Genomic DNA, 27,876 nt, shown 5'->3' on the forward strand with positions numbered 1-27,876 from the left:
TTACTCATACATCACAGTTACATGCATTTTATGATTCTCACTCTTGTAAAAAGTAGATTCCCTATACGCATGTAACGTAATTTAGTTAGGGCTTGTATCAATTATTTTGGATGTCAAAATACAGAATTCATCACTTACATGGCAGAAGAAATGCTATATTTCATAAGAATCATGTTTTCAAATAATGTTTTATCATACAACAGGATTTTATGGATTTCATAATCAAGTAAATCAAAATTCTTACAAAATTACATGTCCCCATTTACATTGTAGATAATACTATTAGGGCCTATTGGGGCAATTTAGAATTTCACAATACAGCATTTATCTCATGCATGACAAAAGAAATGATATTCATATTTTCAGACATTATTCTACTCGATGATCACAATTACATGCATTTTTTAGTTCTTACTCTTGTGAAAATTAATTTCTCCAATCACATTGCACATAATGTATAATGGGCCTATGGCGGCCATTTTGAATGTCAAAATACAGCATTTATCACATAAATTGCATTTATATTTCGTTAAAAATTAAGTTTTTAGCCAGTATTCCACTTGCTTATCTTAATACTAGTAAATGCATTTTATTACTCGCTCTTCTGATTTTCTTTTGTCCCCATTAGCATTGTACATAATACTGTAAGGGCATTTGGTGGCTTTTTGAATATTAAAATGCTTAATTTATCATGTTTATTACATACATGACATAACAAATGATACAATTCGTTAGCAATCGTGTTTTCATCCATTATTTCACTAAAAATCACAATTACGTGCATGTAGTACTCACTTTTGTGAAATTTAGTTTTTCCCATTCATATTGGACATAATATAGATTACGTGGGTCTATGGCGGCCATTTTGAATATCTAGAAACTATTTTTTTTTTGGTCAAAAATCGTTTTTTCAGAGAGTGTTTCACTCCTGCAACGCAAATATATACATTTTATTACCAATGTGCGGGCAATTTTATGATTATGGGTAATTTACATATTTTGGCAGCCATATTGGATTTTGCCAATATGCGGAGATGCTCAAGGTTACACGAGTGGCATCATTCAGATTCGTAATCAGCACCCTCGAATTGACAAGAAACCATAAAAATATTGTATATATGGAAAAAACAAGGTTTGGTCAATTTTCTATGGGGCCAATCCTGGACTACTTGCTATGTGAGACTCATATCTCTGTGTTCAAGTGGCTATATCGCACATTTTTTTAGCCAGTTGTATAAAATAGATGCTAGTTTACGATTATAAAATGATGTGTAATATGATTTAGTAACTTTTACATTATGCTCATTTCAAGTGCCATTAACGTTTTTGTGGGACACACTGTATGATGTGATGAAAAGAGTCACGGCCAAGTGATCTCGAATACAGAATACACTACACACCTCCAATGTTTCCTGTATAATTAAAATATATAGAACAACCTTCGGAATACGTGTGCTGTGTGTAAAGTTCATGATACTTTTCACGTTTTACAATGATCGTTGTCATGGCTACCACCATTATTCTGCAATAAATCAAAGGTTTGGAATGGCACAGAGGAGTCTGAGCGACATTGCATCGAGGAATCTTTGCAATCAATCAGAGAGCTAGGAGGTGGCTCCTGAAGAGATGAAGTAAGAAGAGCTCCAAGATCTACACATTATACTATCTGATATTTTTTTTGCAAATATACCCTGGGCTATCCAACCGTTGATAGTGGCCGGAAAAATAGGTTACAATGGAATGTAACAACATATGCCTAAGTATTCTGCTCTTCGGCTTCGTGTCATTCCTTTTCGGAGGTAAGTAATTATAACATTTTGTGTAATTATGTTACGGCCTGTAAACCAGGGGATTTTCGTGACTGAAACGGGGACGGATTTAAAGTGATTGGTTAACATTGGTTTGACTTTTAAAAAATCTGAGCTAGAAGGTCACACTTGTCACCTGTGTGTGTGATATGTTACAAAAATGAAGCCCAGAAAATATTACGTTCGAAAATAATTTTTAGTGCTTCAAAAATTGAAATATAAAGTGACCGAAAACACCATCTTAATTTCATCCCATACACTTATGTGTACTATTTAGGCGTCTATAAGATGTCTATTTACAAAATCGGGGTTTGCCTTGTAGTTTTAGCTTTTCATTCTCAATAATGGTTGTTTTCAGGGTTTATTAGTTCTAATACATGCACTTGTACACATGTTTCATCTTGGTTTGATAATTTTTTAAATCGGCTGCTCACAAAGTTAAACAATACCTTTAAGAACAGAGCAAATTTATTGAAAATATCAGTCCAATGACAAAGAGCGGCTGGGAGGTCTCTGTCAAAAATACTGGTCAAACGGATCAGCAGTTCCATCCTAAGTTTCGGACCAGACAAAAAATTGCATATAAATGTCGTATGTCCACAGTCCAGGACGAAACTGCTGTTTTGATTCACCGATTTTCAACGAAGACTTCATGGTTCTTCATTGTCATGAAGGGCATATGACAATATAGATTTTCTTTGTTCCTGATTCCGTCGTGAGTCGTGGAAGCGAAAACTTCCAATATAAAATATCTAAAAACATTAATTCCAGGATGTTTATTTCATTTTCTTTTAACATGTTTAAGTGTGACGGGTTTTGAGTAGGCCTAAATTATTAGCTGGTTATTTCATTTCATTTTGTGCCTCTTTTATTTTAGTACGTTCTAATTCTTTGAGCAAGCATTCGACTTGCAGAGACGATCACGGGCTCAACTATACCCTACTTATGTTTGAGGTCTGCCCTGAGCGCCCCGATGGCAATGGGAAGATGGTGGCTACAATCCCCAAGTTAATCCCAGTGGCACATCCTCAAAATGGATCATGCCCAATCTCCGGGAGAGCGAGGATAACGGGACACCGCTTGTGCAGATTTCCGGGTAAGATATACATTGTCATACAGATAGGAGGGGTGGGGTGGGATTGGGAGCATGGACCACACATCTCCAACCAAAAACTCCAACTAAGAATAAATAAGGAAGAAATGGCAAGGAAATAAGAGGAAAGGGGTAAAATATATTATTTTTTTATATGTAAAATGATATCATTCACAAAATAAGATTGTTTTTGTATAAGAAAAGGTGAACATTTTTTGCTCGTTCTCTCGCTCGCGGCTTTTTTCAAATTTTGCCCCATATGCCATGTCTGGCCCCCTCAATTTGTTTTTTATCCCTACGCTACTAATGGTTTATACGGGGGTTTATACCATGTAAGGTTTAAAATAGTCTAATTACTGGGGACACTGAAATAAAAGCCTGTTTGGTGCTTTATTTGTCCTAATTCTTCATTTGCTGAGGTCAACTCCCCGGGGAATACTCCCGAAGGGCAACTTTCCGGAGACGACTATGAGACTGGAAACTAGCTTAGTGGAAACAAGTTTAACGTGTAATAAGAACGGTCGAAGCTGTCTTGAAAGAGATCTTCCAAACCGGTTTAGTTCAGAAAACCACATCGCGATGTACTGGTTTTAGCGGAAGTGAGGACACAGCCGCAGCGCTCTTCGGAAAGCGATCTTTTCGCACATTTCGAGTGCGCTCCTCCACACACTAACTGTATGTGGAATGCCTACTAGTCTGGTAGGGAGATAGGGTTCCCATGCACCCCATTGATATATTTTTTAACCTACATTTTTGTAATCCTTAAGATGTCTAGTGAATGAATTTCGATGTTCCCAAAACAAAATATTGTCCCATGGGGTTCAAATCCAAGATGGCGTCCTAAATGGCCGCCATATTCATGGAATTTTGATTTTTGTACATAGATTCCGACACAAACATTAATTTGCCACAAAATTAGTGTCATATGAAAGATAAATAAATTGTCTACAAGTTTATACTATTCATCGGTGATGAAAAGATAATTCGGCTGAGATTTTCACAAGAAAAGAGAAATTTTGAGATTTTTTCCAAAAAATTGAAAATTTGCGAAATAGATGATTTACCATAAATTTGATGATAATAATGGGATTGCCTCGAAAATTTCTAGAAAACTTTCCCAATATACAATTATTAAGTGAACGAAATTCCAAATTGATATCATTTTTCTTTACAAACGTATAATGTCTCAAACTTGAAAATTCGATTTTCAGAAATTTAGCTTTTTACTGCATATCACAGACTTGGATATACTAATGTATATTGTCACATTTTCAACCCAGAAAATGGAAATAGGCCTTAATAAAAAGCGAAATTAGCTATTATTTTGTTGGTAGAATTAACTACAATCCCTTTATTCTTCAATTTAAAGTCGGTTGATATAGTTTTTGAAAGAATTAAGACTTTTGGCCAAAATCTGTATGTTTTTGGTAAAAAAAATTGCACATGCACTGTTATTGATCAGATTTATTATGAATAGCAGTAATAAATGCACAATCTCAACATTCGATATGAAAGAGGAGGTATCAACGAGAATATCGGCAGGCTTCATGCCACCATAAGTATCTTCATTTGCTTCAGATATAAGGAAAATATGCTAAATGTATTAACCGATTTTGCGCTAAAGTGAGGCCAAAAAGCAACCTCAGTGTGGCAGTCACACCCATGAAAACGATTGCAAAGTGATTATGGTATGTCATTCAAATAATACAATAGCTTGATCAGCCTCTCGCATCGATTGTATTGGTATGGCTAACACACCGTAATGTACAGTATGTGCATGGTAATAGAAATGTTTATGATTCAGTAGGATGTAAATACAAAAAAGGCGTTCCTGTTACATCATAAAGAAATCTATTTAATAAAGTTTCTTGTAAAGCAGTTATAAGATACACTAGCATTGCAGGTAATAGAGATGAAGTTCTGACACATCAATACACAACTGAAAGGAACATGTCAAAGCTACCCCCCACCTTATCTGTATTTTGAATCCATGGCCTGTATTCCAAAATCAGGTTTATTTTTTAACACGGTCTAACTCTTTTCTAAATCTATGAAGAGCCAAAATTTAAAAATTCTGTTTATATTTTATATCTGTTATGTTTACTACTCTCTTCATTTTTCTTTCATAATGAAGGAAAAAACTCAATTATCATTCTCAGACAATTATGAACAATTTGGGGTCAATATTAATGGAATTGACTCTCCACAGTGAAAGGTCATTGGGCGAAATTCTGTCGTCAATCAAAAAGTGATCATAGTCGAAAACCATATCATAGTTCAGATGACCAAAGATCTGACATGGTATCTGACGATCGTTAACCAAAACAAAAGAAATCACGATCAAAATCAAAAGGTCGAAAGACCTAACCGATCAGCGAAATGGACACAGCACACGATACTATCACAGATCATGATAATTATCAGTCTAAAGGCAGTCCATCCAACTTTGCATAATTTGACACAATACACACAAATGGGCCAACCACAGTTGTAAATTCAGAAGGTACAGTAGCATTTGCTAACATTGACATAATATGCCCACAGAGTCGGTCAACATAAGCTCTACCTAAGAGTTGACTCAAGTGCAAGTGCTAACACTATCACGGTACGTGCCGCCAAGGCAATATAAAGTTCAAAGTGGTAATCATTAGTGAAATAATCACCAGTAAAACTTGTAGGTTATGGTGAGATTCCAATTAAATGTAAAGGCACACTAGACATAAAATGTTACAGTTTAAAAATGGTCAAAACAGACATTCTATGTAGCAGATGTCAAGGTTTCAGCCATCCTAGGGTTGTAAGGTTGCACTGACCTTGGAATTATCACAATTCACTCAATGCACAATTATGAAACACCTACACCTAACCCTAAACAAACACCTATCACAAGTGATAAGGATCTCAAACAAGCATTTCCAGAGCAATTCGGTGGTATTGGTAGTTTCAAAGGAAAAGCGACTCGGATGCTTCATGTCAAGGACATCGCTTAACCTACCATAGACGCACCACGCAAGTGCAGCACACTTGAAGGACAAGATCAAGGCTGAACTGGACAAGATGGAGCAGCAAGAAGTCACCAGGAAAATCGAGTACCACACCGATTGGTGCATGACCACTGTTGTGAAGAAAGACGGTTCTATCAGAATTTATCTTGACCCAAGGGGGTTAAACAACGCCTTGAAGAGATGCCCACACAAGGTATCAACCTTAGAGGAGGTCCAACTTACCTTTGAAGGGCCCCGGTACTTCTCCAAGTAAGACACAAAAAGGCTGGTTACTGGTCAGTTCACCTGACTGAGGAATGCCAAGACCTCATCACTTTCCGAACACCATCTGGAAGGTCCTGCTTCCAAAGATTACCATTTGGTTATGCAATAGCCAAGACAACTTCCAGCAGCACATGGATAGGATTGTCCAGAATGTGCCAGGCTGCATATGCATTGCAGATGACATAGCTATTGTAGGGAGAACGGAGGAGGAACACGACAAGAATATGTACTTATTCAAGGAGACAGCAAAGCAAGAAGGCTTAGTGTTCAACAGCTCCAAGTGCACAATCAAGAAAGAAGCTTTCAACTTCTTTGGCTCCAAGTGCACTAGATCAGATATCTACCCAGATCCTAGCAAGGTAGAAGCCAACACATCACCCAAGTACTATTACCCAAGGACAAAGAGGATGTTCAGAAATGCCTAATATTGTTCAAATACCTAGCAGCATACATTCCTAATTTCTCGGAGAAGTCAGCACCACTTCGATAACTTCTTCACAAGGAAGTACCGTTCATCTGGGACGATGATCATGAACATTCCTTGAACAGCATAAAATGCGCAGTATCATCAGGTGCATGTCTACAATTCTATGACCCAGAGAAAGAGACAACTGTCGAGGTAGATGCATCAATGAAAGATCTAGGAGCATGCCTGCTTCAGGAAGGTAACCTGTTGCGTTTGCATCCAAAGTCTTTCCACTGCACAGTCCAACTACTCAAACATAGAGAGGGAAATCTTAGTCCTAGAGTTTGGTATCAAACGCTTCCATACATATCTGTTCGGGAAGGAATTCACAGTCATAACCAATCACAGACCACTGGAAATTATATGGAAAAAAACCTCTTAGAAGTGCACCACCACATCTACAGCGATCGCTTATCAAAGTCCAAGGAAATAGGTGTCAAGTCAATTACCGACCTGGGAAAGACATGATTCTTTCCGATAGGTTGAGTTGACTTCCTAATCCCAAGGAAGCATGCGATGTACCGCTAGATGTCAGAGTTAAATCCATCTGCTCTGAGGTTAAAGATTCGCATACTATACGATCGACTTATTACTCTTATTACAAGAGGACAGAACTTCAGAGAGAAACGGCTAATGATCCAATTCTCAGATCATTATGGCAGGTAGTTACTCAGGGTTGGCCAGAAACAATCCAAGAGTTACCGAAATCCATGAGGCAGTATTGGTCGTACAGAGATAACATCGGATTATCACATGGATTTCTCTTCAAGGGAAGTCAAGTCATCGTACCGAAGTGACTGAGGAATGATATCCTTAGACAGCTTCACCTAGGACACATGTGAATCGAAAGTACCAGACAACTTGCTCGTGAGACAGTGTTCTTGCCAAACATCAATAAGGACATCGCCCAGTTGATAAAGCAGTGTGAAACATGCGAGAATATCAAGCAAGGCAGAAGAAGAAAAGAAGTGGAATATCAAGCACATTGCTTCTTCTCCACACTATCCAAGATCAAACGGATTAGCTCAGAGGATGGTTCGTACAGTCAAGAATCTGTTGACAAAATGTTCTCAGACTGACAAAGACAGTCAACTAGCAATGACGAACCTGGGAGCAACACCAGTCGAAAGTAACTTGAGATCACCAGCAGAAATGTTATTTGGTAGACCCATCAGAACCACATTGCCAAGATACTATTTCTCAAGAGATTCTTCTACCACTGATTTTCTCTTGAATAGGCAAGACAAGATGAAGGAAGTGCATTATCGACATGCAAGTTCTGATCTACCACATCTGCATGTAAGACAGCCAGTGAGAGTTCTACATCCAAGAGACCACACTTGGATACCAGCTAAAGTATCCAAAGTCTGTGAGGAACCCAGGTCTTACGAAGTTTCAAAGCCAAACGGAGGAATCTTGAGAAGGAACGGATCACACGTAATGGAAATTCCATCCACCATCCCCACTCCAAAGCAGGGCTCGAAATTAGCAGTTGCCCGGGTAACATTGGCAACCAAAACTGCCATCATGGTTGCCCGGATGGCAACCAAGAAAATTCCGGATATTTTTTTTTTCTCAAAGAGAATAAAAATCAGAATTTAGCAGCAAGCAAAAATGCTTTTCCAGTTCAAAGTTTACAACTTCTGGATCAGGAATATATTTTTCAAGATCACATTTGCACAAAGTTTTAGCTAAAAAAGATCGCCCAAATCTAGCACATGAGCCTGCCAATGAGTTCCAAGATTGACTGCCTGTCTGTCAAAGTTTGGCTAAGTCCTCCCTAGGAATCATAAAGCTTACATTTTGACATGATATAAGTGGATTGTTGCAAGTTGTAAAATACAATTTACAGGAGGCCTTTCCCTGGTACTGATTCGTCACCACAATTTCTACTTTTGCGTTTTTGCATGGTTAATATGCTATTGTTAGTTCACCAATACAAGTCTAAATCTACAATCTTGCACCTAAAAGTGAAAATAGTAAATAGATTAATAACACAACCATACACATCTCATTGTACCAAAAAGACCTTTATCCCTTTATCATTTTTGGCACTTTAATGTAACAGAATTGTTTAATTTAAATCGTACTCAGAATACCCTCAAAACATTTGAAATTTGTTTTCCTATGATGTCGAATTAAAAAGTTCTGTTAAGTTTTTCGTCAGAATCCAAGATGGCCGTCAAGGTGGCGGCCAAGGGACACTGTTTAAGTTTTCAGAACATCAAAATAAATTCATTCAGTATACAACTCCAGGATTAAAAAGGTGTAGATTAGAAAAACTTATCAATAGGGTGAAAAAGGGTGGTAAAGATAATGACAATATAGTACACTTAAGTCTGTAAAATGCAGTAAAAAAAAAGCTAAATTTCTTAATTGTAAGTTAGGAAAGTTTTCTAGAAAGTTCTAATATATGGTAAATCAGGTATTTTGCAAATTTTCATATTCGGAGGAAATAATTTCAAAAATGCACCTTTCTTATTAAAATCTCACCCGAATTACCTTTTCATCACGTATGAATAATATCAACTTGTAGAAAATTTATTTAGACACTAATTATATGTTCGAAGATAAACCTGATTTCGGAATACAGGCCATGGATTCAAAATACAGATAAGGTGGGGGGTAGCTTCGACATGTTCCTTTAAGTTGTGTATTGATGTGTCAGAACTTCATCTCTATTACCTGCAGTGCTAGTGTATCTTATAACTGTTTCCAAGAGACTTCATTAAATAAATTTCTTTATGATGTAACAGAAACACCTTTTTGGTCTTTACATCCTTCTGAATCAGATACATTTCTATTACCATGCTCATTGCATACTGTATATTACGGTGTGTTAGTCATACCAATACAATCGATGCGAGAGGCTGATCAAAGCTATTGTATTATTTGAATGACATACCACTAATCACTTTGCAATCGTTTTCATGGGTGTGACTGCCACACTGAGGTTGCTTTTTGGCCTCACTTTAGCGCAAAATCGGTTAATACATTCAGCATATTTTTCTTCTTTCTTAGCAAATGAAGATACCTATGGTGGCATGAAGACTGCCAATATTCTCGTTGATACATCCTCTTTCATAAAATGTTGAGATTGTGCATTTATTACTGCTATTCATAATAAATCTGATCAATAACAGTGCATGTGCATTTTTTTACCAAAAACATAAATTTTGACCAAAAGTCTAAATTCTTTCAAAAACTATATCAACCGACTTTAAATTGAAGAATAAAGGGATTGTAGTAAATTCTACCAACAAAATAATATATAATTTTGCATTAATTAAGGCCTATTTCCATTTTTTGGGTTGAAAATGTGACAATATACATTAGCATATTCTAGTCTGCGATATGCAGTAAAAAAGCTAAATTTCTGAAAAAAATTGAATTTTCAAGTTTGAGACATCATAAGTTTGTAAAGAAAAATGATATCAATTTGGAATTTCGTTCACTTAATAATTGTATATTGGGAAAGTTTTTTTAGAAATTTTCGAGGCAATCCCATGATTTTCATCAGATTTATGGTAAATCATCTATTTCACAAATTTTAAATTTTTTGAAAAAAAATCACAAAATTGCACTTTTCTTATTCAAATCTCAGCCGATATATCTTTTCATCACCAATGAATAGTATCAACTTGTAGACAATTTATTTATCTTTCATATGACACTAATTTTGTGCCAAATAAATGTTTGTGTCGGAATCTATGTACGAAAATCCAAATTCCATGAATATGGCGGCCATTTAGGACGCCATCTTGGATTTGAACCCCATGGGACAATATTTTGTTTTGGGAACATCAAAATTCGTTTACTAGACATCTTAAGGATTACAAAAATGTAGGTTAAAAAATATATCAATAGGGTGCATGGGAACCCTATCTCTCTCCCCTACTATACGCTACGGTCTCAATTTTCTTGCGAAACATGTCATCCCACTGAGAGTACATAGGAACAAGACCGCTTTACGCGAAGTGGTTTTGAAAACCACTCTCGGATGATCAAATGGATCGCTAGCAGAGCGATCTTTCAAACTAGTTTCCTGAACTGGTTTCCAGTAATCCAGTTTTAGAAAGTACTGGGGTTGTTTGCCTGTGAGACAATGCATCAAGGTTCGACCAAGAAGAAAACCTCCTTGGTTCAACAAAAAGCCCCGGCAAAAGGCTTTTATTTTCGATGCAACACCACGTCTTTTTTTCGGGAATAGACCAGTTCGTAGTTACTTCAGGGACAATTTTGGTCAAATGACCTTTCATTTCATTCATTAAGATAGGTAGATTTCAAAGCAAGATATTACATATGCATGCCTTACATAGCGGGATGAAGAAATTGAATAGACCAGTTGACTAGAATAGCACATCAATGAACACTCTATGAAGTTATTTGTTGCATTTCTACTTTGAATGCATACTAGAGGATGTTGTACAATGTACTTGGCAAACTGTGAAATATACCAGTCATTCGTGGACGCATTTTTTTGTGGATGGGAATGAAAAACACAATTCAAAAGAATATAAGAATAATCAAGACATCGAATTTGGTGCTTATCTCATTAAATTTTAAACCACCATGTCTCTTTAGTACAAATGACCTTCCTCTGATCATGCGTACAATATTTTGATCATGCGCAGAAAGGAACTACGAACTGGCTTATACGACACGCACAATGAAGAAGGCGTGGTGTTGCTTGGAAACTTCGGAACGCGTTGGAATCAACTTTGTTTGTTAGAGCTTAATGCATTATCTCGCAAAGATGTACACAGTAAAATAGCCTGCATGATTTCCGAGGAATTTACTGATAATGTTACATAATCAGTTGTATTTTTGGAGAGAAAAAAAACAACAACCTGATTTTGCTTGTTTTGTAAACGTTGGAAAAATATGTAGATACTATATGAAAATCGTTTCTGGTGGTTCTTAAAACCTACACCAACGTTATTGTTTTTATTGTTCTTGTTGTACATGCTCCTAATCAAACGGTTTTGTATGATGATTAAAGCAAGTGGGAGATACAATTGGATGCAGATAACTAATCGGCAGGCACGTACAGACCCTAATTGGTTTTCGCAATGCAGTGCATAATGCAGGGTCTGAAGTAATGAGACTATAGTCTATAGATTCACTATGTACTGTGGCTGGCTCTATCAGACCATAGAGATATATCAGAGATAGAGTTTGGCGTTTAGTCTTCACTCTATACATAAATAGGTTAAGTGTCAAAATGAATCTGTGCTTGCAATTCCGCAACAACAACAAAAATCACGTAATCACAATGTTTTATGAATAGATTGCCTTGGTAACCCGTGTAAAGACTGCTGGTGTGAGGAGACTCTGATAGGATTCAAATGCCTCTGCGGGGATGGATACGCCAGGGGGAAACCTGGTAGGTATTACCCTGACTGAAATTGTAAAATCACTTGGGGGGGGGGGGCACACGGATTTAAAAATGGTAGGGGCGTGGAGATCCGAAATCTGAAACCATACCCTTAAAGGACAAGTCCACCCCGACAAAAAGTTGATTTGAATAAAAAGAGAAAATCCAACTATCATAACACTGAAAATTTCATCAAAATCGGATGTAAAATAAGAAAGTTATGACATTTTAAAATTTCGCTTAATTTTACACAACAGTTATATGCACATCCTGGCCAGTATGCAAATGAGGGGACTGATGACATCACGCACTCACTATTTCTTTTGTATTTTATTATCTGAAATATGAAATATTCTGTTTTTCTCACCCATGTCATTTGAAATCGAGCTTTATTCCTCCCTGAACTTGTGGAATTAACATTGTTTAACATTATGTAGTTCAGTCATGACTCAAGTTTTACATTATTGTCAATTCTGTATAAATTGAAATATTGTATAATTCAAACAATAAAAAACAAAAGAAATAGTGAGTGATGGACATCATAGTCTCTCGCATTTGCATATCACTGAGTTGTGCCTATAACTGTTTTGAGAAAAATATGCGAAACTTTAAAATGTCATAACTTTCTTATTTTACATCCGATTTTGATGAAGTTTTCAGTGTTGTGCTTGTTAGATTTTTCTCTATTTATTCAAATCAACATTTTTCTGGGGTGGACTTGACCTTTGTGGAGTTATGGGTGGTGGTGAGTTTTGAAGTGAGTTTTGTTTAAGTGTCTGGGGAGAGAGATGAGGGGGAGAGAGTATGGGGCAAGGTGAGTGTATAGGGACGTTTTTTAGGCTAATAACCTTCCTCTAATTAACCTTAAAATCTTTAATTCTCTTTTTTTTCTTGTATAATTATGTGCAAAAGATATTATTTCTATTCTGTTCAGGGAAAAAAGTCAGCTTTTACAAAGTCTGTTTTTTTATTTTTGTCGATTGATATGTTCCCCCCCCCCTCTGCTTTCACATTTTATGGAAGAAAAATATTATTGAGCAGTTAACTTCATTGTAATAATTTTGAAAATTTGTAATCTCATTGATATTGATGTATTTATTTGTTTCGTATACATGTACAAAAGCTTGATTTATATGAATTGTGATTGTAAACTTATTGATTTGAAAGAGGAAGAAAATAAAATATTATTTTAAAAAAAAATCAATGTGGAGGTGCCGTGGAAGAGTGGTCTAAGGCGCCGACTACACATTTGAAAGTCCGGGATTCGATCCCAGGCGACGGCACCTATACCCGTGAGCAAAGCTGCAGTTAATCGACAGTGCTCTTTTATCCTGTATTCAAATAAATGGAAATGGTGTATGCATTCTGGGGAACTAGGTGTGGACTTGTTTAAAAAAATTGAAAAAATAATAATAATCATGCATGAAATGAGGGATCCGGGAACTGATGGCCCTCTGCAGATTGGGGCAGTTTGGAACTGTAATTTAACTTGAAATTCGGATACGTCCTGGACAACTGACGGGTGAAATGAGGAGCTTAAGAACGAGAGAGTACTGGTTGGTCAATTAAAAGGGGTGAAAATTATATGCTTGGTAACTGCTGGACAAGGCGTGATGCTGCCATTTTGTGAGTGCCCCTCCCCCCGACTCCCGATGTCATGGGGAATGCCTATACTAATCATGGTATGAAGAATGTTACGCATGGATGATTTCAGCCATTCAACCATGGCAATGGCACAAAGTTGCGTCTCTCGATTTTGTTTCAAAAGACGCCCTTGACGCTTGATTGAAACTTGATAATTTAAATCATTATTCCTGAATTCTTCGACAATGTCTAAACTATCATTTTCGAGAGATAAAATTAGCACGGAAAAATAACCATCTTGCATGTCTCTCGATCATCGTAGAGAACAATGAATATTCATGTTATTTGTAAAATGATCATAGTGCGCAAGCGCAATGAACACAAAGTCCGTAGGAAAAAAAAATCGCGGGCCGGAGTAGAAAATACTGGTGGCAGATGCCGGTAACTACCGCCTCGATAATGTTTTGAGGAAAATGGGAAATGCAGGGAAATAATAGAAATATACTTCTTGAACATTTTCAGGTATTGCCCAGATGTTTCTCAAGCGTATACCTTCCAGCATTTCCATTTAAGCCCCGCCCCCTTACTTCCCAACATTTTCATTGCAAGTTTAATTTCCCCAGTACTTCCCACGTAGATGGGAAAAACCTAAATTTCCCGAGAAAATTGCAAAGTTATCAATGGAGGTTCATGGTTGTATGATTTTGCTGCCGGGCTGATAAAACTAGCTCGTATTAACTCAAAATTCGAATATTTTGATGACAGTTCAGAATAAGCTGTAGATTTCATGGTTATAAGTATGGGAAGCAAACTTCTTTTACCTTGAAAGAGTTCTTCACAGGTATAGGAGACTGTTTTCAGACAATATGAGACTGCCACCATGCATTCTTTGCTATATTTTTAAAATGCAGCCTGTTCTATAAGCTGCCCTCAAAATTTTTAAATTTTGAGATATTGTTCTTTATGAAGTAAATTTAGTTTTGAAACAAGGACTTTTTGTTTGTTTACATATTATCTGATCACACACTGACTCTGATTTACATTTTGCATCTTTTCTTTGTCGTTTAGATATCAATGAATGCAGCAGTAATCCGTGTGGTGATCATGGTGTTTGTCATGATCAAAAAAATGGTTACACATGTGAATGTAATGATGGGTGGACTGGAACATACTGTGAAACGGGTGAGTATTTCCTTCTCATTTCCCCATCCATCTGCTTTGAAATGAGTAATTTTCATCGTTTACATAACTATAAATCCGGCTTTCCGAAGACTAGACATATGTCTGCATATTAAACCGTGTACCGGCGCGAAACCGTTGGACCCCGGCCCCATGCAAAACTGTTCTGCAGTCGCTGCTCTGAAAACTTCTTAGCATACATGAACTCTTCTGAAAAAAAAAGTCGAATGTAAACCTTTCCACTTAATTTTTTAAAGATAAAAGAGGATTTAGGAATATTTACAAGCTAAAGTGTCTAGTTTCGTTCAGACGTAGTAAAGTTTTATGTCAATTCCATCTCCTTCTGTTATGTTATTAAAAACCGTAAAAATTAAGTTCTTTAATTTTATATGTACATGATGTAAGGACAAGCCAGATAAAATCAGTAGGAAACAGATGGTTTGTGCTTCTGAAAAAGATATTTAATTTTGGTAATTATATCATTACAGCTTACATTGATTCGGAAAACGATTTTAGGTAAATGTGATGACGTCTTTCATTGATTGAAGTTTTTATTTCATTTTAGAAAGATGTATTTTATGTTTCGGTTGATTCAAGCGGAAAGAAATAGTTGGCTTATTTATCCTTTGTGGTGAAATGGCTCTATTCAAATTTGAAAAAGTCTGTATTTTTTAGTCTTGGTATGAAAAGGCCATTATACAGTGCGTCCCAGAAAAAACGAGACCGAGATTTAGCGATGATTTATCATAACTTAATCTCAAATACAATAGACAAATGACCTACCATTGTAAAGCTTAGAATCTCCTCTTTCATCTGAAATTACTTAGATTATGTCACTGTACGCATGAGTGAGTAAAAACAATTTGAAGAGGGGATACCAAAAAGTCATTTGGCGGGCTGTATCTGGGTTTCAAAAAGAAAACCACATTTTTAAAAAGTTCAATATCTGTTTTTTAATTTGATACCTCAATTACAGAAAATGGTCAAGAAATAACAAAGTTCTGGTTATTTGAAAAAAAGCTTGAATTTCAATCATTTCATAAAATGAAGAGGTTTTACAGGCTAGCGTTCAAACTCACTCGACACTCCGTTTTGTTGACAATCAGCCATGCATTAAGTCTTTTGTTAACCGTGCGATAGCTTCTGTGGGAAACCGCTGAAAGCACGTTTATTTATGAAATTATGGAAATACAAGCATTGTTTCAAGGGAACTGAACTTTTTTACTTCTTGACCATTTTCTGTGATTAAGGTATCAAATAAAAGAGCAGATATTGAACTTTTTAGGCATGTGATTTTCTTTTTGAAATTCAGACACCTCCCGCCAAATGAGTTTTTGGTATCCTTTCTTCAAATTGTTTTTGCTCACTCATGCGTGAATGAGGAATAATCTAATTAATGTCAGATGAAGAGGAGATTCTAAGCTTTACATTGGTAGGTCATTTGTATATTGTATTTATGATTAAGTTATGATAAATCATCGCTAAATCTCGGTTTCGTTTATTCTGGGACGCACTGTATATTATTCATGACTGGATTGGTGAGAGGGGACATTTACTCACTCATGCTGAATGTGAGCGAAAGCTTTGTTTCAAAGTAAATTATATTTCGTATTATTTTTCTCTAAGTCAAACAATAAAGTGTCGACATCGAGTGAATATTGAAAATTGTGAAAAACAAATGCAGAAAATCCTTTGAAACCTTCACATATGAAAATTTTAGTACGTGACCAAAAGGGATGTCAATATATCTTTGAAATTTTGCTTGGAAAGAACAAAATATTTTTTTTAATATGTTCAAAAATGGGATCGATAATTAGATGACCTTTCCGATTATATTAATATTGAGAAAAAGCATATCCTGATATTTCGTTTTGCTTCAGATCTTTTCAGTGATCTCTCAACAGTAAACTTTCAGCTGTCTTCAGAGTCGTATATATACGGGAATCTTGCTGGAAATGTTGCTAGGGGTTTTTCCAAAGACAGCATATTTCACTGGTCGAGAAGACTGCTGAGAGACCTTGCCAATTGTCGGTCTTTCATTGGTCTCACAAAAGTCTCTGTTCTGTGGAATAGGGGCCTTCCATAGTTAATATCCGGCTTTCCGAACACTAGCAAAAGCGAACCGTATACCGCTGAACCAGAAGAATAGATTTTTGCATGTCAGCCACTAGCGTACCTACGGGGGGGTACTCTGCCCCCCTTGACGAGTCACAACCCATGCAAAAACGTATCTTCCCCCCCCCCTGACGGGCTTGAAAAACCTTTTTGCCCCCCCCCTGACGAGCTTTAAGACCTTTAATGCCCCCCTGACGAGCTTGAAGACCTTTTTTTTTTTTTTTTTTTTTTTTCTGGTACGAAATCCTTTATTTGTGATCTGATCGAAGACCTTTTTTTTTTTTTTTTTTTTTTGCTTGTCAATTTTTGTCTGGTACGAAATCCTTTATTTGTGATCGAAGACCTTTTTTTGGCGGACGGTTTTGCCCCCCCCCCCTGTGGAAAATCCTAGGTACGCCACTGATGTCAGCCCTCTTCTCCATGTTCGGCTCAAATCCCCTTACCCATTAAAAAAGAACCAAAAAACTTGGGATATCATAATCCCTCAAAGTGTCATTTCTGGGACATTTACTTTGTGCTTTATTAAACACGATTCTAATTGTTCTTCATCCTGCCCCCATCTTTTCGTTTTCTCTATACTGTGTATTTTTGTTTACGCTTACCTATAAAGGGACCATATACCAAGGAAATTTACTGATATTTATGTTGTCTTCTTTTCTGTGGTTTAGATATCAATGAATGCAGCAGTAATCCGTGTGGTGATCATGGTGTTTGTCATGTTCATATAAATGGTTACACATGTGAATGTAATGATGGGTGGAATGGAACATACTGTGAAAAGGGTGAGTATTTCCTTCTCATTTCCCCCTCCATCTGCTTTGAAATGAGTAATTTTCATCGTTTACACATAACTTTAAATCCGGCTTTCCGAACACTAGACCTATGTCTGCATATTAAACCGTGTACCGGCGCGGAACCGTTGGACCCCATGCAAAACTGTCCTGCAGTCGCTGCTCTGAAAACTTCTTAGCATGCATGAACTCTTCTGAAAAAAAGTCGAATGTAAACCTTTCCACTTAATTTTTTAAAGATAAAAGAGGATCTAGGAATATTTACAAGCTAAAGTGCCTAGTTTCGTTCAGACGTGGGTCCCTATAGTTGGAGTAAAGTTTTATGTCAATTCCATCTCCTTCTGTTAAGTTATTAAAAACCGTAAAAATTAAGTTCTTTAATTTTATATGTACATGATGTAAGGACAAGCCAGATAAAATCAGTAGGAAACAGATGGTTTGTGCTTCTGAAAAAGATATTTAATTTTGGTAATTATATCATTACAGCTTACATTGATTCGGAAAACGATTTTAGGTAAATGTGATGACGTCTTTCATTGATTGAAGTTTTTATTTCATTTTAGAAAGATGTATTTTATGTTTCTGTTGATTCAAGCGGAAAGAAATAGTTGGCTTATTTATCCTTTGTGGTGAAATGGCTCTATTCAATTTTGAAAAAGTCTGTATTTTTTAGTCTTGGTATGAAAAGGCCATTATACAGTGCGTCCCAGAAAAAACGAGACCGAGATTTAGCGATGATTTATCATAACTTAATCTCAAATACAATAGACAAATGACCTACCATTGTAAAGCTTAGAATCTCCTCTTTCATCTAAAATTACGTAGATTATGTCACATGTACGCATGAGTGAGTAAAAACAATTTGAAGAGGGGATACCAAAAAGTCATTTGGCGGGCTGTATCTGGGTTTCAAAAAGAAAACCACATTTTTAAAAAGTTCAATATCTGTTCTTTAATTTGATACCTCAATTACAGAAAATGGTCAAGAAATAACAAAGTTCTGGTTATTTGAAAAAAAGGCTTGAATTTCAATCATTTCATAAAATGAAGAGGTTTTACAGGCTAGCGTTCAAACTCACTCGACACTCCGTTTTGTTGACAATCAGCCATGCATTAAGTCTTTTGTTAACCGTGCGATAGCTTCTGTGGGAAACCGCTGAAAGCACGTTTATTTAATGAAATTATGGAAATACAAGCATTGTTTCGAGGGAACATAACTTTTTTACTTCTTGACCATTTTCTGTGATTAAGGTATCAAATAAAAGAGCAGATATTGAACTTATTAGGCATGTGATTTTCTTTTTGAAATTCAGACGCCCCCCGCCAAATGAGTTTTTGGTATCCTTTCTTCAAATTGTTTTTGCTCACTCATGCGTGAATGAGGAATAATATAATTAATGTCAGATGAAGAGGAGATTCTAAGCTTTACATTGGTAGGTCATTTGTATATTGTATTTATGATTAAAATATGATAAATCATCGCTAAATCTCGGTTTCGTTTATTCTGGGACGCACTGTATATTATTCATGGATTGGTGATAGGGGACATTTACTCACTCATGCTGAATGTGAGCGAAAGCTTTGTTTCAAAGTAAATTATATGTCGTATTATTTTTCTCTAAGTCAAACAATAAAGTGTCGACATCGAGTGAATATTGAAAATTGTGAAAAACAAATGCAGAAAATCCTTTGAAACCTTCACATATGAAAATTTTAGTACGTGACCAAAAGGGATGTCAATATATCTTTGAAATTTTTCTTGGAAAGAACAAAATATTTTTTTTAATATGTTCAAAAATGGGATCGATAATTAGATGACCTTTCCGATTATATTAATATTGAGAAAAAGCATATCCTGATATTTCGTTTTGCTTCTGATCTTTTCAGTAGGGGCCTTCCATAATTAATAGCCGGCTTTCCGAACACTAGGTCTGCATGTCAAAGCGAACCGTACCGCTGATTGAGGAGACATCAGCACCCCCCCCCCCCATTTTCCAGTGAAGGTGTACAAAAACGTCAAAATTAGAATTTTTTTGATTTTTTTTCATGTCAGCCCCCTTCTCCATGTTCGGCTCAAATCCCCTTACCCATTAAAAAAGAACCCAAAAACTTGGGATATCATAATCCCTCAAAGTGTAATTTCTGGGACATTTACTTTGTGCTTTATTAAACATGATTCTAATTGTTCTTCATCCTGCCCCCATCTTTTCGTTTTCTCTTTACTGTGTATTTTTGTTTACGCTTACCTATAAAGGGACCATATACCAAGGAAATTATCTGATCATACAACACAGACTTTGATATTTATGTTGTCTTCTTTTCTGTCGTTTAGACATCAATGAATGCAGCAGTAATCCGTGTGGTGATCATGGTGTTTGTCATGTTCATATAAATGGTTACACATGTGAATGTAATGATGGGTGGAATGGAACATACTGCGAAAAGGGTGAGTATTTCCTTCTCATTTCCCCATCCATCTGCTTTGAAATCAGTAATTTTCATCGTTTACACATAACTTTAAATCCGGCTTTCCGAACACTAGACCTATGTCTGCATATTAAACCGTGTACCGGCGCGGAACCGTTGGACCCCCATGCAAAACTGTCCTGCAGTCGCTGCTCTGAAAACTTCTTAGCATGCATGAACTCTTCTGAAAAAAAGTCGAATGTAAACCTTTCCACTTAATTTTTTAAAGATAAAAGAGGATCTAGGAATATTTACAAGCTAAAGTGCCTAGTTTCGTTCAGACGTGGGTCCCTATAGTTGGAGTAAAGTTTTATGTCAATTCCATCTCCTTCTGTTATGTTATTAAAAACCGTAAAAATTAAGTTCTTTAATTTTATATGTACATGATGTAAGGACAAGCCAGATAAAATCAGTAGGAAACAGATGGTTTGTGCTTCTGAAAAAGATATTTAATTTTGGTAATTATATCATTACAGCTTACATTGATTCGGAAAACGATTTTAGGTAAATGTGATGACGTCTTTCATTGATTGAAGTTTTTATTTCATTTTAGAAAGATGTATTTTATGTTTCTGTTGATTCAAGCGGAAAGAAATAGTTGGCTTATTTATCCTTTGTGGTGAAATGGCTCTATTCAATTTTGAAAAAGTCTGTATTTTTTAGTCTTGGTATGAAAAGGCCATTATACAGTGCGTCCCAGAAAAAAACGAGACCGAGATTTAGCGATGATTTATCATAACTTAATCTCAAATACAATAGACAAATGACCTACCATTGTAAAGCTTAGAATCTCTTCTTTCATCTAAAATTACGTAGATTATGTCAAATGTACGCATGAGTGAGTAAAAACAATTTGAAGAGGGGATACCAAAAAGTCATTTGGCAGGCTGTATCTGGGTTTCAAAAAGAAAACCACGTTTTTAAAAAGTTCAATATCTGTTCTTTAATTTGATACCTCAATTACAGAAAATGGTCAAAAAATAACAAAGTTCTGGTTATTTGAAAAAAGGCTTGAATTTCAATCATTTCATAAAATGAAGATGTTTTACAGGCTAGCGTTCAAACTCACTCGACACTCCGTTTTGTTGACAATCAGCCATGCATTAAGTCTTTTGTTAACCGTGCGATAGCTTCTGTGGGAAACCGCTGAAAGCACGTTTATTTAATGAAATTATGGAAATACAAGCATTGTTTCGAGGGAACATAACTTTTTTACTTCTTGACCATTTTCTGTGATTAAGGTATCAAATAAAAGAGCAGATATTGAACTTATTAGGCATGTGATTTTCTTTTTGAAATTCAGACACCCCCCGCCAAATTAGTTTTTGGTATCCTTTCTTCAAATTGTTTTTGCTCACTCATGCGTGAATGAGGAATAATATAATTAATGTCAGATGAAGAGGAGATTCTAAGCTTTACATTGGTAGGTCATTTGTATATTGTATTTATGATTAAGTTATGATTAAGTTATGATAAATCATCGCTAAATCTCGGTTTCGTTTATTCTGGGACGCACTGTATATTATTCATGGATTGGTGATAGGGGATATTTACTCACTCATGCTGAATGTGAACGAAAGCTTTGTTTCAAAGTAAATTATATGTCGTATTATTTTTCTCTAAGTCAAACAATAAAGTGTCGACATCGAGTGAATATTGAAAATTGTGAAAAACAAATGCAGAAAATCCTTTGAAACCTTCACATATGAAAGTTTTAGTACGTGACCAAAAGGGATGTCAATATATCTTTGAAATTTTGCTTGGAAAGAACAAAATATTTTTTTCAATATGTTCAAAAATGGGATCGATAATTAGATGACCTTTCCGATTATATTAATATTGAGAAAAAGCATATCCTGATATTTCGTTTTGCTTCAGATCTTTTCAGTGATCTCTCAACAGTAAACTTTCAGCTGTCTTCAGAGTCGTATATATACGGGAATCTTGCTGGAAATGTTGCTAGGGGTTTTTCCAAAGACAGCATATTTCACTGGTCGCGAAGACTGCTGAGAGACCTTGCCAATTGTCGGCCTTTCAGTGGTCTCACAAAAGTCTCTGTTCTGTGGAATAGGGGCCTTCCATAGTTAATATCCGGCTTTCCGAACACTAGGTCTGCATGTCAAAGCGAACCGTATACCGCTGAACCAGAAGAATAGATTTTTGCATGTCAGCCACTAGCGTACCTACGGGGGGGGGGGGGGGCAGGGGGGTACTCTGCCCCCCTTGACGAGTCACAACCCATGCAAAAACGTATCTCCCCCCCCCCTGACGGGCTTGAAAAACCTTTTTTGCCCCCCCCCCCCTGACGAGCTTTAAGACCTTTAATGCCCCCCTGACGAGCTTGAAGACCTTTTTTTTTTTTTTTTTTTTTTTCTGGTACGAAATCCTTTATTTGTGATCTGATCGAAGACCTTTTTTTTTTTTTTTTTTTTTTTGCTTGTCAATTTTTGTCTGGTACGAAATCCTTTATTTGTGATCGAAGACCTTTTTTTGGCGGACGGTTTTGCCTCCCCTGTGGAAAATCCTAGGTACGCCACTGATGTCAGCCCTCTTCTCCATGTTCGGCTCAAATCCCCTTACCCATTAAAAAAGAACCAAAAAACTTGGGATATCATAATCCCTCAAAGTGTCATTTCTGGGACATTTACTTTGTGCTTTATTAAACACGATTCTAATTGTTCTTCATCCTGCCCCCATCTTTTCGTTTTCTCTATACTGTGTATTTTTGTTTACGCTTACCTATAAAGGGACCATATACCAAGGAAATTTACTGATATTTATGTTGTCTTCTTTTCTGTGGTTTAGATATCAATGAATGCAGCAGTAATCCGTGTGGTGATCATGGTGTTTGTCATGTTCATATAAATGGTTACACATGTGAATGTAATGATGGGTGGAATGGAACATACTGCGAAAAGGGTGAGTATTTCCTTCTCATTTCCCCCTCCATCTGCTTTGAAATGAGTAATTTTCATCGTTTACACATAACTTTAAATCCGGCTTTCCGAACACTAGACCTATGTCTGCATATTAAACCGTGTACCGGCGCGGAACCGTTGGACCCCCATGCAAAACTGTCCTGCAGTCGCTGCTCTGAAAACTTCTAAGCATGCATGAACTCTTCTGAAAAAAAGTCGAATGTAAACCTTTCCACTTAATTTTTTAAAGATAAAAAGAGGATCTAGGAATATTTACAAGCTAAAGTGTCTAGTTTCGTTCAGACGTGGGTCCCTATAGTTGGAGTAAAGTTTTATGTCAATTCCATCTCCTTCTGTTATGTTATTAAAAACCGTAAAAAATGAGTTCTTTAATTTTATATGTACATGATGTAAGGACAAGCCAGATAAAATCAGTAGGAAACAGATGGTTTGTGCTTTTGAAAAAAGATATTTAAGTTTGGTTAATATATCATTAAAGCTTACATCGATTCGGAGAATGATTTTAGGTAAATGTGATGACCTCTTTCATTTAAAGAAGTTAATTTAAACAAACCATTCGTCATCGAATTTGGAGATGAATATTTCTTATCAGTATCTAGTGAAGTTTTTAATTCATCTTTAGAAAGATGTATTTTATGTTTCTGTTGATTCAAGCGGAAAGAAATAGTTGGCTTACTTATCCTTTGTGGAAAAATAGCTCTATTCAAATTTGTAAAAAGTCTATATTTTTCAGTCTTGGTATGAAAAGGGCATTATATATTATTCATGACTTGATTGGTGATAGGGGACATTTACTCACTCATGATGAATGTGAACGAAAGTATTGTTTCAAAGTAAATTATTTATCGTATTTTTCTTTAAGTCAAACAATTAAATATGGATATCGAGTGAATATTAAAAATTGCAAAAAGAATAAAGAATTTTGTTTGAAACCTCCATATGAAAATATTAGTACGTGACCGAAAGGGATGGCAATATATCTTTAAAACTTTGCTTGGAAAATACAAAATGTATTTCTTTGATATGTTCAAAATGGGATCGATAATTAGATGACCTTTCCTATAATATTAATATTGAGAAAAGGCATATCCTGATTTTCCAGTAAAGGTGTACAAAAACGTCAAAATTAGAATTTTTGTGATTTTCTTCACTGGTCAGCCCCCTTCCCCGTGTTCGGCTCAAATCCCATTAACAAAGTACAAAAACTTGGGATATCATAATCCATCAAAGTGTCATTTCTGGGACATTTACTTTGTGCTTTATTAAACATGATTCTAATTGTTCTTCATCCTGCCCCCATCTTTTCGTTTTCTCTTTACTGTGTATTTTTGTTTACGCTTACCTATAAAGGGACCATATACCAAGGAAATTCCCTGATCATACAACACACACTGATATTTATGTTGTCTTCTTTTCTGTCGTTTAGATATCATTGAATGCAGCAGTAATCCGTGTGGTGATCATAGTGTTTGTTATGATCATATAAATGGTTACACATGTGAATGTAATGATGGGTGGAATGGAACATACTGTGAAACGGGTGAGTTATTTTTCTCTATTTTTTTTTCTCCATCTGCTTCTAAATCAGGACTTCGTTTACGTTTTAGATGCAGTTTTCAAGGCGCTTATACGTACGTTTCTGCGAAGGATTTGCAAAGACGCGAATATCAAAAAATGAAAAGTCCATCATTTGTATTTTAACTGACATTGTGCACAAAACATTAAAAAATGATACTACTCGCGAATGCCAGCGACCCCAAGCAACTCCCGCGAACAATTTATTGCTAAAACTCTTAATAATCCTGATTACAGGGCTGCGTGTGAATATGTGGATGAAAGTCCGGCCATGTTATTTAATTAACAGAATATTAGCATGATTGTTGAATATAATCAGAGTTGGCATCATCTGCACGATTTAATGACAAGGGGGGCAGGGGTGGGGGAACTGTACCCTCTTTTATTAGCTACTGTACAGATTTTGAAATTCGAGAGAGGCGGAAGGCATGCACGTCACCCGCCCCCGGCCACCACGCGATTAAACATAAATATGCGTCTAATTCTAAACAGGTCTTTTTTTTTTGTTGAACCTCTTTAGAAACTGAGGATGGTATAGTTTAATGTCTGTCTTTTGAATAACATATATTTGATATAATTATTTTTTATTTATTTTAACCAGACATTGTTTTTAAACTTACTTTAGCCATCTGTCCCAGTGGTTGGTTCTACCACGGTCAAAAGTGCTTTTTTCGAGAGATAGAAAGGATGTTATGGACGGCTGCAAAGGAATATTGTGGTAAGAAACGCGTCACACTGTCAGGCGGGATCGGGACGAGACAGGCGTCGCTGCTATTGGTTGAAACTCAAGAGGAAGCTGACTTCATTGCCAATAAGTTTATGCGTAATCATGAGGCCTACCCTCGAATCTGGATAAACTGCAACGACGAGCTCACGGAGGGTAGATGGGTCTGCGAAAGCGATGCTTCGGGAACAGTTTTGCCTTACAGGAGTAAGAAAAACGCACATTTGCATTTTTGTATCATTAACTTTGGGATCTTTCGTTGAAATTTGGTTGTTGTTGTTGAAGAGTGCCGTGGGTTCCACGTACGGTACATCGTGCTTTCGTGGGCGTTATGTTGGTCATGAAAAGGACCACCCATAAGCAAACTCGACATGTGCATTCTTGTCGTCTTCAGCCCACGAAAGTATACATGTTGAAACCCTCTACACTATTCTTCTTCTTCGCCATGAAAACCATCAGAAGTTATCTTGGTGGTTGTTTAATTCTTTTCACAGTAATCAATTCCTCTTTGATATTCTCCCTATTCATTCAAATCAGTTTCAGCTCAGTCCTCTTTGAAGTGAACGGAAGTTCACCGAGAAAGAAACATTTGTTTTTATTAAAAACAATCCCGGGATTCAGGAGGGGGCTGTTGGCGGTTACACGAGCCTAATTACAACTGGCAGGCAAAAGATATTCATTCGAGCAAACCCATTCTCAATTGTTGAATTTGATATTGCTGATTGACAAAAATGAATGAATATGATTGACAATCTAACACTGATTCTAGGGAGGGTACCTACTGAACTTCCTTTTTCCAAATTGGAAAGATATATCACTACTTTCGAACTATTTTTTTTACTGGCGGAAGAATTAGGGCCATTTTACTCTCTCAAATGATGAATTTGATCCTGTCAGATGTAGTCTTCATAAATGCTGATTTATTTTTTTAAATGAGCCGGTCGAGGTACCCTTTTCTGGTCAGATATGGAATGTCAGACATATATCCTATCCACTGGTAGTAAACATTCAACCCTCGAATTTCCTCCTTATTTTTTATGAATGTTCTAAAGTGCTACTTTAACACACGAGTCTGGGAAATTATTTAGGCCTGTGATACCTGGATATTATGAACCAGAGCCATCATAATCGAGAGAGGATTGATTGATAAAACTAGCACCTTATATCTGTATATAATGATAGCCAAGCGAGCCCAAAGTCGATGACGATTATAATAGGGTTTATTTAGTCAGACTACACCTCATGAATATTCATGACCACAGAAAAAAATGCGGAATTTCCGACGCATAGATCTAGATCAACCCGACTGGACTATTGACGCAAGTTCGTGTCTCGCCTTTGATGTTTAAAAGTTTCCTTATTATTAATTTTTTATGCAAGACTTACAAGTCCAAAAACCTCCAAAATAGATTTCCAGACTGGCTTCGATACGGAAAAAAGGAGCGCGTTAAGTCGCCATCCTGGTTTCAACCAATTAACATGGCGCATTATTTTCATGGACTTCCACGAATTGTTCGTGGAACTTACCTGCTCTGCTAGGACTATTTTCATAGAACTTGTTGAAATAACAAATTTGCAGTTAAAAACTACGGAAATCTTCAATCTGATTGGCTGATAATAAATTTGTTCTAGAAATTGTGCATTTGTTATTATAATAGATCTTTATGAAACGGATCCCTTCTCTCCAATGATGGTGCATTTGGTTAAATTATTTGCATATTTGCAGATTCTTTTCAGAAATATGAATAAAAAATAATTGCACTTGAATTTACCTTTTAAAGGTCAATCAGATTCATTTATACTATTCAAGTGCCAAAAAGATAATTCAACCATGAACCATATATTAAAATGAATTTTATGGAATCTATGATACACATACTGGGGCAACGTCTCGGGGGGGGGGTGTTGGCAGAGTCGACATCCATGTTATTTCAAGTAATGTAAACAAAATAAAAACAGGAGAAAACATAGAGAGATGTCGAAATAAAAGAAAAGTTTCAAAAAGAGACCATATCGTCGCGAGATATCATACATCAATTTAATTGAATAAAGAAAAAAAAACGACATCGCCTTTTTGTCGATTCGCCCCCAGCATCCCTGCCTTGAATTCCCGGAAAATAATGTGCACATGTGGTATTTGGAAGTAGTGCTTCGAAAAAGCACGAAATTGCTTCATATATAGATTCTCATTTGTACCAGACTCAATTCACATATTTAACAGTAGGGCAAGACGAGGTCAAACTGCCTTGTAGGCTGATGTATCTTAGATGGGAGGGGATGGGGATCAGTCCCCTGGGAACAGCATGTTACTTATTTAATTCATGTTTAATAACCATTCAAATATTTATTTAGTCATAACGCCATTTTGCTGTTATATACTGTCAATTATCATTTATTGGTATACATTGTATTTGTAAATTTGTTGGTAACCAGCGAGCACCAAATTTCCATTTGATTGGACAATAAATAAATTCAATTCAATAAATGTGA

The 27,876-nt window shown here is 36.2% G+C and overlaps 1 protein-coding gene across 1 annotated transcript; it reads left to right on the forward strand.

Annotated features, from left to right (window-relative positions):
* Positions 1–1,422: 1,422 nt before the first annotated feature.
* On the forward strand, positions 1,423–27,876 carry LOC135157016 (fibropellin-1-like). Its single transcript, XM_064111350.1, has 9 exons — positions 1,423–1,799; positions 2,686–2,904; positions 11,927–12,022; positions 14,666–14,779; positions 17,560–17,673; positions 20,015–20,128; positions 22,954–23,067; positions 24,514–24,627; positions 25,288–27,876. Exons 1-9 carry the CDS (start codon positions 1,736–1,738, stop codon positions 25,647–25,649), a joined length of 1,311 nt encoding a protein of 436 aa, XP_063967420.1. The 5' UTR covers positions 1,423–1,735; the 3' UTR covers positions 25,650–27,876.

The sequence above is a fragment of the Lytechinus pictus genome, chromosome 16 (genome assembly GCF_037042905.1).
Source record: "Lytechinus pictus isolate F3 Inbred chromosome 16, Lp3.0, whole genome shotgun sequence".
NCBI lineage: Eukaryota > Metazoa > Echinodermata > Echinoidea > Temnopleuroida > Toxopneustidae > Lytechinus > Lytechinus pictus.